The sequence below is a fragment of the Triturus cristatus genome, chromosome 5_2 (genome assembly GCF_964204655.1).
Source record: "Triturus cristatus chromosome 5_2, aTriCri1.1, whole genome shotgun sequence".
Lineage (NCBI taxonomy): Eukaryota > Metazoa > Chordata > Amphibia > Caudata > Salamandridae > Triturus > Triturus cristatus.
Window position 1 is genome coordinate 423,896,774 of NC_140588.1, and position 16,093 is coordinate 423,912,866.

The 16,093-nt window shown below is 40.9% G+C and overlaps 1 protein-coding gene across 3 annotated transcripts in view; it reads left to right on the forward strand.

Annotated features, from left to right (window-relative positions):
- FYCO1 (FYVE and coiled-coil domain autophagy adaptor 1) overlaps positions 1 to 16,093 on the forward strand; it is a 785,579-nt gene that overhangs the window by 266,354 nt on the left and 503,132 nt on the right. For all 3 annotated transcript variants that reach the window (XM_085607344.1, XM_085607346.1, XM_085607347.1), the window contains exon 8: positions 11,958 to 13,550. In XM_085607344.1, the coding sequence (XP_085463470.1) occupies positions 11,958 to 13,550 (1,593 nt within the window). The remainder of the gene's footprint in view (positions 1 to 11,957; positions 13,551 to 16,093) is intronic.

A 16,093-nucleotide genomic window follows, 5' to 3' on the forward strand; every position in this document is an offset into this window, starting at 1 on the left:
GGGGAAAGCTGTGTTAATGACAGGAAATACACGATTGGCTCCACCATCAAAAACATCTTGTCTGCCACACAGTCACCGGTGACAAGTGAAGCATACATTTGTTTTGCAGTCTAACCAAAGATTAGGGTCAGTTTATTCTAATAGACATCTACTGAATATTCCATGAAACATCCAGAGACCTTGAAAAGAGCTGATCAAATGTGAGACCTTCTATCTAAGCACAGCTTTTTAGATGTGAGAATGCATTACCTGCAGCAGGGTTCTGGCTAGTACTTCGCCGAGGGTACAGTGTGGCCATGACATATTCTGCTAATGATATTTCTCCCTGCATCGGCACAGGTTTATGAATGTCGCTATGGTTCTAATTAGATAATAAAATATGACTTATTTTAATATATATGTTGCATCTAAGTGTATATTAGAGCTTTAATGCAAAGTTACACATTTTAACAAAAAATAGCTTGAGATTGGGATGAGGAAAAGTAGCTAAAGCATCCAGAAAGGTGTCTTAAACACATCTTCATGTCCCAATACAGACACTAAATATCCCACAGATAATCTCTCACTTGCTTCAAAGTAGATGTATGGCATTTTCCATTCTATCACAACATTGGGTGTGTTATGAGCCAGAAGTAAAACAGTACAAGGAACACGTGCTTTAATGTGTGTCACTGCCCTGTGAGAGCAGCTGGATTTACATCACACATATGCAGGAAAATTCACACATACCCTGCTAATATTAGACCAGAGATGCTCATGTTAGGCTTCAGTCAAAATGAAGACCATATGGTAGCAAGAAAATCAACGTTTATCAAAGAAAATCAAGTTTATCACCAAGTGCAAGCAAGATTTCCTACAACATCTCTAAGAGTCGAAGGCGACGCCCAGCATCCACATTTTGTCACAAGGTGTAAAAGTTCAAAGATCACGGAATAGTGGCCATTTTAATGGCAGGTAAAATCAGACTAGGAACAAGACTCATGGTCACAAACACTTTTAACTATGCATAGTGAAAAACCTGGAAAGAGTCAACAATAAGCTTCGAAGGCAGATAACAAGCAAGAGGAGAGAAGGATTTAGTCAGTATGCACCAAGGATCTTGAGATCAGGACACTAAGCTGGACATGAAAACTTTAAGTTAAAACAAAGAAAGCAAAAGTATAAGAGCAGCAACAGTACAGAACAAAGCTTCAAGTAGCAACATCAACAAGAGTTGGAAGAACAGTAATGCAACAAGAAACCGACAGAGCAACCTTATATACTGTGGATCCAGAAATAAATTTGTGCATGGGTCGCTTATCTAACACTGATTCTTCGACTCATCATGTATATACCACGTTGAGATATTAGTTCTCTATGCATAATCAAAGCAATAAAAGAATGTGATCTTAAGCCATTGTAGTTCTTCCACATGATTGTGCTTCCATGATTTCAATTGCTAGCAAGAAGCACACAGGATTTCCCACCTGGTGTAAGTCTGGTATAAGGGCCACAGCAAATACTGCAGGTAAATATCCAGAGGAATGGTATATCAGCTCTAGTACCTGCATGTTCTCAGCAAAGGGATCTCCTGTCCCAAATTGTTTCTGTTTGTCCTTATTACATTTGCACTACTTTCTCCATGGAGCTGTGCAAACACTTGATATTTTGGAGCAGGGCAGGGTAGCAGTAGCTCCTCATCCACTTTTATATTCGAGAAGCTGGGCATCCAATACCCATCAAACTTTTTCTGGTAATTTCCTTTTAGAAAAGGTGTCAGTCTCAGCACTCGAACCTAATTTTAGCCTGTTAGGTAATCATTGTTCTACTCTGTGTATTATATATACTTTCTAACGCACTGCAAAAAAAGACAGATTTATTGAAAATTTGTAAATATAGTACATGTGGATAAACAAAATTTGAGTAGCAGACAAGGCACTATTATTCCAGAGACTGGACAGCACTGGTCTCTGATACAGTACAGTTTGAGGTTTTCTTGTATATATTTGGCCACACATGACCCTTGGCAACAGTCACACTACTCAAGACCTTGTTCAATTTCTTGTCATTCCAGCCTGCAAGTTGCAGATTTCTTGGCAAAATGCACAATTTGTTTTTTGTCTCATGTAGCTTTTTCTGCCAACAGTAGGCACATATTACAAGGCAGTAGCCATGTAAACTGAAGTACTCAAGTAGTCACCGGAGACAATTGTCATGGCCAACTGGAAATTGTAGTCCAGCTCTGAAACATGTGATATTTAGGCCAATTGTAGATTTTGACTCATTCTTGCCAGACATAATGTGACTCAGGTTTCAAAAGGAGCTCTCTTTAAGATTCTCCTAGCCTACCTTCCAGTTCAGTAATCAGTGTCTGTTGGTACCGCACACTTTTCCTTAATTCTTTGATCATCAGTGTCTTATTTTGTCTCCATCTGATTGCTATTTTTTGTACCTCTGTAGCTTTTTTATCTTTACAGCTGTTTTGTTTACTTTGTGTTGATTACTTTGTAGTCTACTTGAAGTTGTATCTGTCTTTGCTAGGACTTCAAGTACTAGATCACAGGTTAATGATCAATGTAGAGACCTTTCACTTGTTAAGCACTCCACTGATTCAGTTTTATTCTCTTTGGGAAATACAAAAATCCTTTTTATTTTCTTATTCCTTTCTTCATACTTTTAACAGTCCTTGTGTGTATCCAAGTTACATCTTCTTCCATCCCTTGTTAACCAGGATTTCGATTGTTCTCAGTTTCACCTGGAGGTGCTGGGAAATATGAACAGACAGGCATTTGCTACTGCTGCCTGTTATTACAGACATTTCTCTCTAGTGGAACAACATGGATCAGCCTCAGTTTCAGTTTACATTTTGCCCTGGGTTTGGCCTCTGTCCTACCTCACACCACTTAGAGTGACCAAATGTTAGGCAATAGGACCCAGTTAGGACCCAGTTACCAGCAGAAATAGGCTTCACTATCTCCAAAGTACTGATCCCCACTTCTCTAAGCCTTCAAAATACTGTTACTGCACCATTCTACAAGCTCACTGTCCTGGCAGCAACCCGCTGCCTACACCATTGCTTCTACAGCCTGTGTGTCCAGATGGGGTGGGGGAGCTCAGCCCAGTTTAGTCACTTAAATGGGATACGCTTTCTCATTACTTGAAACAGGCAATTACAAATTAGTTGATTGTAGTGCTGAGAAGAGATATCTTCTTAGAGCAAATAGGAAAAACCTTATCCAATGGCTCCCACCTTAATTCTATGCAGGCGCTCAGTATCAAATGTGGTAAACCACTTAAGGCACACAGATCATGTTCTCCGTCCCATAATTATAATTCTCTTTCCAAAAAGCGAAACTGGCAAGAGAGGAGGGAAGGAATGTAATACAACTATTGGTGATGGTTTCACTTCCTTTCCCTAAAAGGGTTGTGATGTTTACTGGGACTGGAATGATTTTTGACTTGTAAGGTGACAAAGGAATATGGGCAGGTTCATGCCTTGGTCATAGGTCGGTCTAGTCTCCTTTATGGCAAGACAGGGGCTTGCCACTCCTCTCTATCTTTGCCCTTTTAACTTCTGGAAACGACTTTAGTAGGAGAGTGGAACAGAGACCAGATAAGATGTTTCCTGCGAAATAGATTGTGCACATTTGCAGACTTTTAGGAGGTATGAAGAGGCTCTTCGTAATGATCCTTGTCAATGACTGGAGTTTAAGGTTTTGAAACACTGGGGAATATTTTAAATATATTCAGCATTTGGGACAATAGTGTGAGAAATTCCATCTGCTGATGGCATTGCCTTTCGAATCTCTGGTATTCGGCATTTGTTGCAGCGTCAAAATTATTATGCTTATGTTAAAGTGCTGTATTTTTCTTCTACAGTGCAGTGTTTTTCTTCTACAGTGCAGCCTCTGCTTAATAGGACTGGCTTGATATTCGGCTGGGGACAGCTCTTTCTCAGTGAACTATTAACAATCTGTACACTGTAAAATGACTTTCAAATCAGCATCAAAACAATATCCTCCGTTCTGTAATTGTATGATGTAGCTTGAGGAATGTGATTACATCATATTCCCATCGCTTACCATCATTTGCATATGACTTTGGATTGTCAAAGAGCTCTTTGACGATGACTGTCTTGCCATGCTACTTCTAACATAATATTCACAATTTGCTTTAACTGTTTGAAAGACAATAGCTACAAACATCATTTTTATGAGCATTATCGATTTGGGAATAAAACTCAAAAATTGGATTGGGAATAAGACTCTAAAAGAATTGAGATTGAGATCATCTGTTTACATATCGGGAGGATTCCTCTCTCTTTTTGTGATGAACTATTTTTTCAAGCTCTACCTGATTTCACGCAAGTCCAGATAATCATTGAAGGTTTTAGATTTCCAGTCATGGCCTTCTTCTCCTACACAAATCACTTGCGATAGTATGCAGTGCTCACTATCTGTGTATTTACTCATTTACATTTGTCTGCAATTTTGTTTTGATCCTCTTAAAAACATTTTTATATGTATTGAAAATGCCTCTCCATGCACCTACCAAAGGTAAGGTAATTCCTGAGGGCTTTACAAATATTTCCTTTCCTGGGAATGCTCTACTTATTGTCTCTAACGGGTTATTTGTGCATCCATATGTGAGATTTAGGATTGGAATATATCTAAAGTCCTGAAATTGTTCATCAGTATTTTGGAGTTCTGATACACACTTCAACTGTGTGATTATAACTGCAAATTAAACTTCCAAAATTTTAGAAGACTAGCCCATGGCTTTTAGAAGTTAGATTTTTGTTTCTAATATATACGTTCTCTGCCTGAATAAACAAAAAGTAATTCTGTTGTCAATGCAGATGGTTTACGGCACCAAGTACTTATCTGGCTGTCTATGTTCAATAGGTTTTCTACAAATGGAAGATTTAGGCCAGGATACCCCTTTCCCAAAAGTAGGGCATAGTTTGAGATATTCTGCAGCACCTCCTCTTTGCATTTTTGGGACATTGATGAACACACACTGTCTCCCCTGTCTATTTTCCACCAAAGAGGTGGGCGAAGTGTTTTGACATTTTAGAGGTGGGAAGGCGGGCACAATGAGAGCTATTGCTTTGCAAGAAATGCCCCTGAAACATTTGCTGACATATAGTTCAATATCTTCAAATCTTATTTCACAGGCTTTTGCTGTGGTCAAACTGTAGTGAAAAGAAGGGGATGACAGACACATCAAGTACAGCTTGGACATACCCTTTGACAGTATAGTAGCTTGAACTTTAAAATATATTGCTTTGGGTAATTCACTTTGTACAGGCCTTGTAAGAAGTATAGAAGGTTTCTCCTCCACTACTGAAGAAGACCAAGAGATTGAACTAACATCTTCTTGAGTCTCTACCACAATACACCTTCCTAAGGAGAAGCTGGCCTCCTGAATTCATCACCTGGCCCAGAGAACTTCCTTATCTGCTTTGTCACTGTTCATTGGTATTTGAAACGCTTGTACTAGAATACCTTTTCTTGTAATTGTGTAGTCCTTGAGACAGCCAGCAAACTACAGTAAACTACAAAGCAGGGCCCCTCCTGTTCTGACCTAATAGAGGCCAGAATGGACTTCAGGAACAGGAATATAATTTGGGGTACCGCTCCTTACTCCAAGAAAATCTGTTAGATGTTATTAGATCCAGTTTTGAAGATTTGATGAAAATAATGTAGCTAATACAGCTAATATAGTCAAGAGAACCCTTGAGCATCTATTTTGGCTACCTAGATGGAAGGAAAGGTAAAACTGCCTTTGAAGGAAACTGAGCCCACAAATCGTGACCCATGAATTGAGTGATACATTTTTGAAGTTTTGATCTGCAAATGCCACCACCTGGTATTAAATGCCCTAATCTCTCTGGTAAAGTGCTTGTTTAGCCAGTTAACCAACCTGAACCAGGGAATCTGGTGGACTGTAACCCTAAAACCTCCCATGCATTACTTGAGGATGGTGCATACAGGGCAACAATTTGTCCTGTTAGGCTGTAGGATTATTTGTTTATTAGTGAGCCCGAAGCTCCTTTCCCATTGGATGGCCACACACTCCACCATACATATTTAATACATTTTATTAAAAATGAATATCCCAATCTAGGGCAGATTATGTGAATAGTTGCAACTATAAAAACAAACGAAACAGTAGCAATGAAAGTGAATAATAAAAATATTGCAATTTTTTTTATGGTATTAATTAAATTCAAGCATTCAATGATGAAATCAGATTTTGGTAACCAACCCTTTCCTTCTAATCTAGCCTCTAGCTAATCTTTCTTTTGACTAACTTTACATCTGAGTTTCTTAGATGGTTTCAAGCCTGCATACCTTTACTGAATAACTGAAATGATTACTCTTTGATTCGGTGCTTTGAGAAGGCCGCTCTCTCAGTTTTTACATTCTTGAGCTAAGAAGTATGCCGATAAGGACCTGGCTCTGAGGATCCTGTGTCCTTCGCTAAAGAGATTTGCAGTACACCACTCCCTCAAACCACCCAAGGAAAGCTGAAGATGTCTCTATATGAATATGTGTATGTACTAGACTTAAATACCCTTTTCTGATTATTATGAAAAGACCAAACATCATGATGTTGTAAAATGCAAGAATTAGCACATGAATTTGGTTGACCTTTAATTCAAAACACATTATCCATTATAAATCACATTCATATATATATGAGCAATTCATGTGCTATCAACCTTTAGTAAAGCAAACGTTATATGTTGTACATGTGTTTAATAAATAAAGGTCACATTGATAAATTCATGAATATATGTAATGCAGTTGGGGGGGGGGCATATAAGTAGAATATGCATAGTACATGTCACAAGGTATTAAAGCCCTGTCTGAATAAAGCACTTTTACATTTCCTCTGAGAGTGTTGCTTGCTCCAGAATTTTGTTAAAAAGAGAACACCATCATAAACTTTGCATCAGCAATGAAGGACACATTTGACATACTGTAGAGTCTTCTTATCAGTGGTTCCTCCTCTTCATATCACAACCTTTGGTAGTCTGGTCAAACCAAGCGTTGCCAGGATGAACTGTGTTTTCTTAATTTTGTAGTAAATGTATGGAGATAATATCTCTGACTGGCCATAAACCCTAATTCTGTCCACACAAAAGTAATTATAGATCCTCCTTAATAGATCCATCTTCTGGTGATTATATTTTTACCTATGCCAGACACTTAATTTTAAAAAGGACGTGTCTGCTTCTCCCTAGGAATCAAATGAGGATATTTTTCATCATTTGTTCTTTACTTTCCATTATTTTTAGTTTTTGTTGTTTCTTATTGATTGTGTTTTTTTCATATCATTAAAGCCTTCTTTGTGCCCCTAAGCTCTTTACCTCTTAACTGTGTTGTTGTTTGAAGTAGCTGAATGGATAAAAGTTAATAAGCTGAGACGTATGAAGTGTAAAATAATGCAGTCACCAAAAGGCATGTACTAAGTTACTGTTATGCAGATTTACATCAACACCTGGTTCATAAGGCATCAGATCATTAGGTTAGTTAGAGAGTGCAGAGAAAAGCCTGAGTTTGGATATTCTTCCTCTAGGCTCCAGCAGAGTTTCAAGGGCATGGCTGGTATTCAAAAGATAATCTCACAAAGGCTACACAGACATTTAAGAAGGTACTATGGCATCTGAGGCAAGAGGAAATGGTATTGCTATGCGGAAAGTGTGTCTTTGTCATAATGCCGAAAGAGGTCTTCAAGGACCATGAGACTGAAAAGCTAACAATCAAAGGAGGTGGGAAAGGAGCTATCTAGTGAAACCAATGCGAGAAAACCATGATCTTTCAGGGGGAAAAAGCTGCCTGATATGTTTTAGAGGGTTACACTTAAAGCTTTCAACCAGGGTATCAATACATCTATTTAGTTACACTGCTGATCCTGCCACTCTGACAAAGATAGTAAGTCAAAACTTGCAACCTTTTAATTTTAATAAACTTCCTCAGCACAATATGTAGGTCCAGACTGCCTGGCATGGTGCAACTAATGCCATTAATAAAATACAAATGCAACTCCTATGTCATCAATCATTATTAGCCCATCAAAGGTCTCTATTCCTGGACAAGACGCTAGTAGATTGTGTTGCTTCTCCACTCTAAAGTTTCAGCACACAAAAGCAGAGAATAATAGATTTTCATTCAGACTTCAAAAAAGGAAAAAGGAGGACATATAAAAGTTGTTGATGGCACACTCAGAATACAGGCTAAGGTTGAAGTTCTTGAAGGTGAAATAATCTGCACCCCTGATGTCAAACACACACATACAATTATATTTACTATTGTGTTGCTGGTGGGAAGTGGTGGGTGCAGGGTTCTGCCATCAAGATGAACAAACAACCAGTTCCGGTTTCCAATCCAGAAGCACTTTTGCAGCATAGGTGAAGGATCTCACTCACAAAATGGATGAAAAAAAGCTTTGAAATCCATTATTAACAAATTCTTCATTTAAAATTGGTACCAGCAAGTGGTTCAGACATATAATACTCCTGACCAACACAAGCTTTGGGCCTGGCACAGCCCTTATTCAGCAGAGCATTATGGGAGATCACAAGGCATATTCTGATAACCTTTCCCCATTCCTTATTCCCAATTTAAGACTGGTTATCTCCTCTCACATCCTCCCCACCAACCACTGATAAAGCTAAGTCTGTGGTTCCCACCTTGATGATCACCTAAACCTTGACACCCATGTCAAAAACGTGGCACAGGGAGCATATCCCCAACTCAGATATCTGAGGATCATGAAGCCTTTCATTGGGAATCTATAGGATGGATTTTGGAACTTTCTCTGTACAGGCATCCTTAAAATCAACTCACGTTCCTGCAAAAGTTGTCCTTAAAGCACCAACTCTCCTAACATCTGAATCTCATCATTTTTACCAAATTATACTAGTGCTCACATATGTGAACCACTCCCGATACAATCTAGATAACTCTTCAAAACTACCTGCCCAGCCTAAAGTTTAGTGTAAGTTAATGCCCCCGAAGTAACTCTACCAGGAACTAATAGTCAATGGTAGAAAACTGTACATTTGAGGCACATCATCACTGCATTTGGGGATGCCTGGCACAAAAAAAACATGTTGTGGTTCTTCTCTGGTAATGCTCCATGTGTTTGTAATTCCCTACTTCGTGAATTTGACAATCCTCCTTCATTGAGTTAATAAAGAAGGCTCTTTCAAGTCTACTGTTCCTAAACTTCCCTGCACGAACACACTGAACCTGCATAATGATAGTCAAGACACACCCTCCTCTTATTTTCATTTCTTTGTCCGTCTTTACCTGACTCCCTTGGCAGTTGTTCCACCTATTTTCTTTGCTCTTGCAGCTGTTTCATTGTTGTTTGTTTATGTATATATTGAATTAATTTTTATCGTATTCATTAACCAGTTTTGTGATGTTTATTGCCTTTCGGTAATTTGAAAGTACTGGAAAGTAGGTGATATAACTTGATTAAAGGAAGGTTGGGTAAATAGCCAATTATGCAGGATGAGCAACCATGTCCAGAAGTCTCAACTCAACTAAATGCAAGATTTTCAGAGTTTCCTAAACTTTATGTGGTTGGGCTCAGGTTTTGGGTTATGATTAATGGCTCTTCAGTGACTTGGTCGTTGCTCATCTAAAGATCTGCACCCCTCTTCTACATTGTCGAATGATTGTTGGTGGTCTGATGGGCAGGAATCGAATGTGAGTCTCTGGTGTGTATGTAGTGAGGTGAGGTGTCAGGTTTCTGCTGGCTTTGTAGACAATGCACAATACCTTGAATGTAACTCTATCATCTTCTAGAAGCCCGTGGGTGGTCTTAAGTGTAGCTGTGATTTTGAACTCATGGAGTATAAATGACTCACAGATTTAATACCGATGACCCTGTGCCTTATATACTAATTATATACTGATATCCTCTCTGAATCAATGCATAGCCTCTCCAGGTAATGATCCAGTACATTATAGGATGATTGAGAGCCACGATACCTGCGAACCAGGCAGGTTTCTTCCTAGTTCTCACTGGCTGCCAGATGAATTGTGTGAAGGCCTATAAGAGCAATGTATCAACTTTGATGGTGGTAACATCCCAAAAACTACCCTGGGCTATGAAAAAAGTGATAATAGGCTGGTAAGTCAATGATGGGAGCCTGTATATATGTATTCAATTGAGAAAAAGTGTTTAAACATTTATAATAAATTCATAGCTTCATTTTTAACAAGTGACTGGGTTTCTGAGAAAAGCACTTTTTTATGGCTAGGTTTTGCCACTCCTACGGCCAGTTTTCATTCTGCCGCCCTAATGTTTGACAAATGCACAAATTTGAATGGAATTTTGATTTACTGCATCACTTTCAAGGGCCATTTGTTTTCTGAAATAGGACACTTCCAGGGGCTGTTTTTTCCTAGCAAGCTTTTTCTTTCATGGTGACTTGTCTTTGGAATGTGTGTTTTTTTAAAATCATATGATTTCATCTCTCATGTCCTTCAGAAAAGCTTTAAAACTTATAAGTACAATCTTGCCACTCCTAGTCCTTGAGATTGTTCTCAAAATGTTTTCTCAAATTTGTGGACAAAACCTCAGTGGGGCCAGCAGACGCTTGTAATAAGGCTCCGTGTGGGAAGCAACATCAATCAGGTCTTCTGCAGAATTGACTTACTAATATTGAAAATGGAGCCAGCAGAGACACAACAGGTATAATCAATATTCACTAGATTACTCTCAAAATAATTAAATTTCGAATTCTCAGACTTCTTTTCAAAGTTTCACCTTTAATGTTCTCCTGAACTAATGCTTTTCTCTGCAATCACTTTTTTAAACAATTGTCTTAAATGTTAAATTAAGAGGTAAATTCCTCATTACCTACGTCCTGATACAGACACGAACACTTGCGGACCTAACTATACTCCCCTGGCGGGATTACAGCACCCTTAAATCGCCCTGAAGAAGCACATGTTTTGGCGAAACACGTTGACTGTTCATCTATGAAAACCAAGCACATCTGTATTAAAGACACACCAAGACTACAAACAGCAACTTGGACTCATTTCTTTCTCTAAACACAGACTTTGTGATTTACTTTGTATATATATTGCCTCTCATACCCCTTGAATGACCAAACAGCAGACTATTGTGTCTACTTAACATATCAAAAATACCCATGTTAACTCCCTGCCTCCCCCAATCGCCACACCATCATCATTCGCAATTATTTCCACCACTATCCACAAATCTTAGCGTGTTTCTGAGGCAGCCTCATCTAGTCTTATAGATTCCCAAGGCTTTGCAGTAGCTCATTTACTTTGCCGATCCCTCTAAGCTAAAAGGTTCACTGTCTTACCAGTGTTTAACAAGGTCCCTCTTTGAGAGTACCCATCCCAAAAGGAACTGTACCAGCTGGGTGTGTTAGGATTTGGCACTGAACAGCCATCCCCAAACTTCAGTCAGAACACTGTGCGCCCTTTCCCAGAAGAGTGCAATGAGTGGACATGCCCAAAAGGTGTGAACATGATCTGCCTCCCGCATTCCACATATCGGGCAGCCCAGGGACGGCTTCTGTCTGTATTTCCATAGGGACTGCTGTGTAGGATATGTCATCTATAAGTAATTGAGCTGCATTATATGGAATGGGCTAGCTAGCTAAAGCCATTTCTCATATGCCAGTCCTCATCTGCACGTTCACCGAGGCCCCTGTCCCACGCCCTTCATAATGTGCTGAATGTGTCTTTTATTGGCATCTTATGATAATACAGTATCATAGTTGTGTATTGGTCTGATAAGCTGGAAACTGTCAGTTTTTTGGTGTTCTCTTTTATTTGTAAACACAATTGTCCTTTATGTTTGATAGTAGGTGTATTTTGGGTACCATTGTTTTAATTCCATAAAAGTGAAAAAAGTATAAAAGCAAAGGTCTGTTGGTAAATATGTTTTACATATGTCTTTCCTTTTTTTAGGCTGAAGATTTTCCAACCAGCATTGATTTTAACAATTCCCTTAGTTCTGAGAAGGCTGAGGGTGTGGACGAGATGAGTGTAGAGCTGGACGAATCAGCGCTCATGCACAAAGAACTGCAGGACCGACTCCAGCAACTAGAAGTGGAGAATGCGGAACTCCAGCATACCACCGAACTTCAGAAAGCACAAGTACAACTGGACAAAGATAAGCTTATTAAAATCAAGGAAGAAAATGATTGCCTGACAAAAGAGGCTGATGAGTTGCGGAAACAGCATGAAGTTTTCATCTCCACTCAGAACACTGTTGAGGAGCTTCAGGAATGCCTGAAACTACTTGAACTGAATGCTTCAGAAAAAGAAAGGGAAAAACAGACTCAAATTGAGTTATTGGAATCTAGTAACAAGGACTATGCATCACAAATCTGGCTCCTGAATCAGGAGCTGGAGACTGCCAAAGCTGCTGCTAGCAAAAAGGATATGCAAATTGAGGAACTCCAATTGAGGACAAGTGCTACTGAGGAAAAGAACCTTGAGCTCCTTGCAAGAATCAACACCATCCTGAATGAGAAGGAGCAACAATCGACTACGCAGTATGAGTCTGTACTAAAGATTCAAGAATTGTCAGAGAAGTTGAGAGACACAGAAAGGGAAAAAGATGAAGCACTGAAACAGGGAAGTGAATATCTATCTCAGCTCAACTGCATAACTGCAGAACTACAACAGAAAGTAGAGGAACTAAATCATCACGAAATTAAAGTGGATGGGGTGGCATCATCTTCTCCCATGAAGGAGGCTGCACTGGATGGAAGAATTTGCTTTCTTGAGAGTAGCGAACTAGCTTCATGTTTGTCTGCTCCCAGTGGCCAACAGGTACTGAATGTGGAAGACAAGTCCATGCTGCAGTTAGAGTCTTTACACCTCCCAGACAAGTTTCAGCAAGTGACCAATGAAAAGGAAACTGCTGAAGGGATGTATAATAACACTGCCACTGAGCAGAAGGCAGAGATGCAGGGACTTCAGGACCAAATTAAGTCGCAAAACCTGAGCCATTTGAAAGACCTAATGCAGTTTAAAGAGAAGGAGGAAGCACTGAAAATGGAGCTGGAAAAGGAGGTACTTCAAAAGGCTGAGTTGGAAAGGAACCTGTTACATCTGAAGGATGAACTGGTGCAAGCAAAGACATATGCACACACACTAGAAATTGAGAACTTGGAATCAAAGGACGTTTTGCACAGAACTAACACCGAGATGGCAGAACTTGGCATTCAGATCTGCTCCCTGTCTTCTGAGAGAGGGAATAAAGATCAGTTACTAGCACAAGCTTCAGAGAAGCTGAGAGAACTTGAACAGCAGGCAGCAAAGGAGAAGGAACAAGTGGAACACGAACTAGTGCAGCTCAAGGAGGCAAATCAAACACTTGGGGAGAAATTAAAAGAGTTGGAGCAAAGCACCGCCGCCATTCCTGACTTGCAGAGGCAACTGAATGAGACTCAGAAACAGGCAAATAGTTTCCACGATGTCAGTAAAGAAGAGATATCCACAGTGAAGTTTCAAATGAGTGCTGAAATCTTGAAGTATGAAGACAAACTCAAGGTAATGAATCGTTATCTCCAACCAAAATGTATTTAAACCTACAGTGGGTGTTTTGGGATATCCCACCCTGTCTGTGTACTTGCTGTTTCCTTGTCACAAAGAGTACCCTCCATTCACATGTACTTTAGCATAACTCATTGCTCACATCAGTTACAAATATTAACTTTGTGAGGAGGGAGAATCAATATTTTTTTTTAAATGTTAAGGATTTTATTACCTACATCTTTTCTGCAGCTCTTGACCTCTCAGTGTAGCACATCCCATCTGACTATATAAATGTATATTGTAACTTTTATTAAGCTCAGCCCCAACCCTGTGAGAAGCAACAGGGCACTTTAACATATCCCTAAATGAAAATAATTGAAACATTACATTTGGTGAAAATAAAAATGTAAATGGAACAGGACAGCAGTTTCGCAATCGTGGCCGAGGTGCCCACCACACAGGCGACCATTGTCAGCATTACGTTCGCCCTTCTCCCGCAGCCCACTTGGCAATCCGAATCCAGCGATTCTTTTCAAGTTGGCAGGCTATCACTTCGGACAGCCGGGCCCTACAGATAGTTTGCAGGGGTTATACCGTACTATTCTTTTCTTCCTCACTGCCCCTTTCACCATCTCCCCAACGACTGACCGAGACCATCTTTCCATTTTGTGGCAGGAAGTTCAAGCCCTTAGGGCCCAAGGGCCTGTCGAGTTGGTACCGGCACCAGTAGTAGGGCATGGTTGGTATTCCCGGTACTTTCTGCTGCCCAAGAAGGAGAGAGTCCGTTGGTCTATTCTAGATCTGAGCCTTCTCAATTCAAGATGCTCATGTTATCCCAGGTCTTGTCTGTCCTCGACCCTGGAGACTGGATGGTAGAATTGGACCTTCACAATGCCTATTTTCAAATTCTAGCCGTGCCGGCCCATCGGCTGCAGTACATGGTGGGACAGGAGCATTTTCAGTTTGCTGTTCTTTTGCTTGATCTAACAGTGTCCCTTGGGTGTTCGCGAAAGTGATGGCAACTCATTTCAGCACCAGACTACCAGTCTTCCCCTACCTCGACAACTGGCTATTGAACGTGGGCTTGCCTCAGGCAGTCATCAACCACTGCCAGACTATGGCGAACCTCCTGTCATCTTTGCAGTTCACTGTCAACATGCTGAAGTCACACCTGACTCGTTCTCAGATGCTCCCCTTCATCGGACCCATTACGGACATGTGCCTTTCCATTGCGAAAGAGAGTCCAGGACATTCTGGCTATGATCCCGATCTTTCAGCCTCAGTCCTGGATTTCAGTAAGGTTGACTCTGAGGCTGCTGGGGCTGATGGGCTCCTGCATCCTGCTGGTCAAGCATGCCAGGTGACATATACAGGCTCTGTAGTGGGATCTGAATTCCCCGTATGCCCAACATCGAGCGACCTCACCGACCACTTTCAGATTTCTGAGGAGACTGCAAAAGATCTGCATTGGTAGCTGCTGGATCGCGCTTGGGTCAGCGGCAGACCCTGTCCCTTCCCCATCTGGAGCTGACAATGGTGACAGATGCATAGCTTATAGGTTGGGGTGACCATCTGGTAGAGGTGGAGATCAGAGGCCTCTTGTCTACAGTGGAGTTTCAGCTTCATATCAGACTTTTGGAGCTGAGGGTCATCCATTTGGCATTGAAAGCCTTCCTGACGTCCATCAAAGATAAACTGGTACTCGTGCTCACGGACAATACCACCGCCATGTGATACTGCAACAGTCAGGGCAGGATGCCATCACGGACCCTGTACAAGGAGGCCTTGCGCCTCTGCAAATAGCAGGACCACCATGGAATTTTCTTGGTGGTGACCCACCTGGCAGGATCATTGAATGCCAGGGCAGACTAACTCAGCCATTGGCAGCTAGTGAATCACAAATAGCAGTTACACCCAAAGGTGACGCAAGGTCTCTTCTGTGAATAGGGAGATCCTTGTCTCAATCTGTTCGCCACAGATGAGAACACGCAATGTCAGCACTTCTGCATTTTGGAGTTTCCAAGGCGTCTTTCGCTTGGAGATGAATTCCGCCTCGAGTGGAACTCCACACTCCTGTATTCCTTTCTGCTATTACCACACCTGCTCTAAGTTCTGGAGTTCAGGACAGATCGGGCTCAAGTCATTCTAGTGACTCCAAATTGGGCACCGATAGTATGGTATTTAGAACTCCTGGGCTTGAGCATATGTCTTATGATTAGGCTACTCCTCCGGGAGGACCTGGTGTCGCAGCAACAAGGCATGGTCCGGCGCCCGGGCTTTCGCATTCTCCAACATGCTTGGAGCTTGAGCGGCAACAGCTGAACACCTTTAACCTTCCTCTAGACGTAGTTGATGTCATCTTGCTAGCCAGGTATCCCTGAACGAAAAGTGTATACTCCTGTCTTTGGCCCATATTTGTGGCTTGTTGCTGCACATGCAAGATTGATCCCCTCAAGGTAAGTTATCTGACATTCTGTGACTTTTGCCCGGCGAGACCTTGCTTCTGGCACATCTAAGAATGATCTTTGAGCCCTTTTGGCCTTCTCACAGTTGCCAGA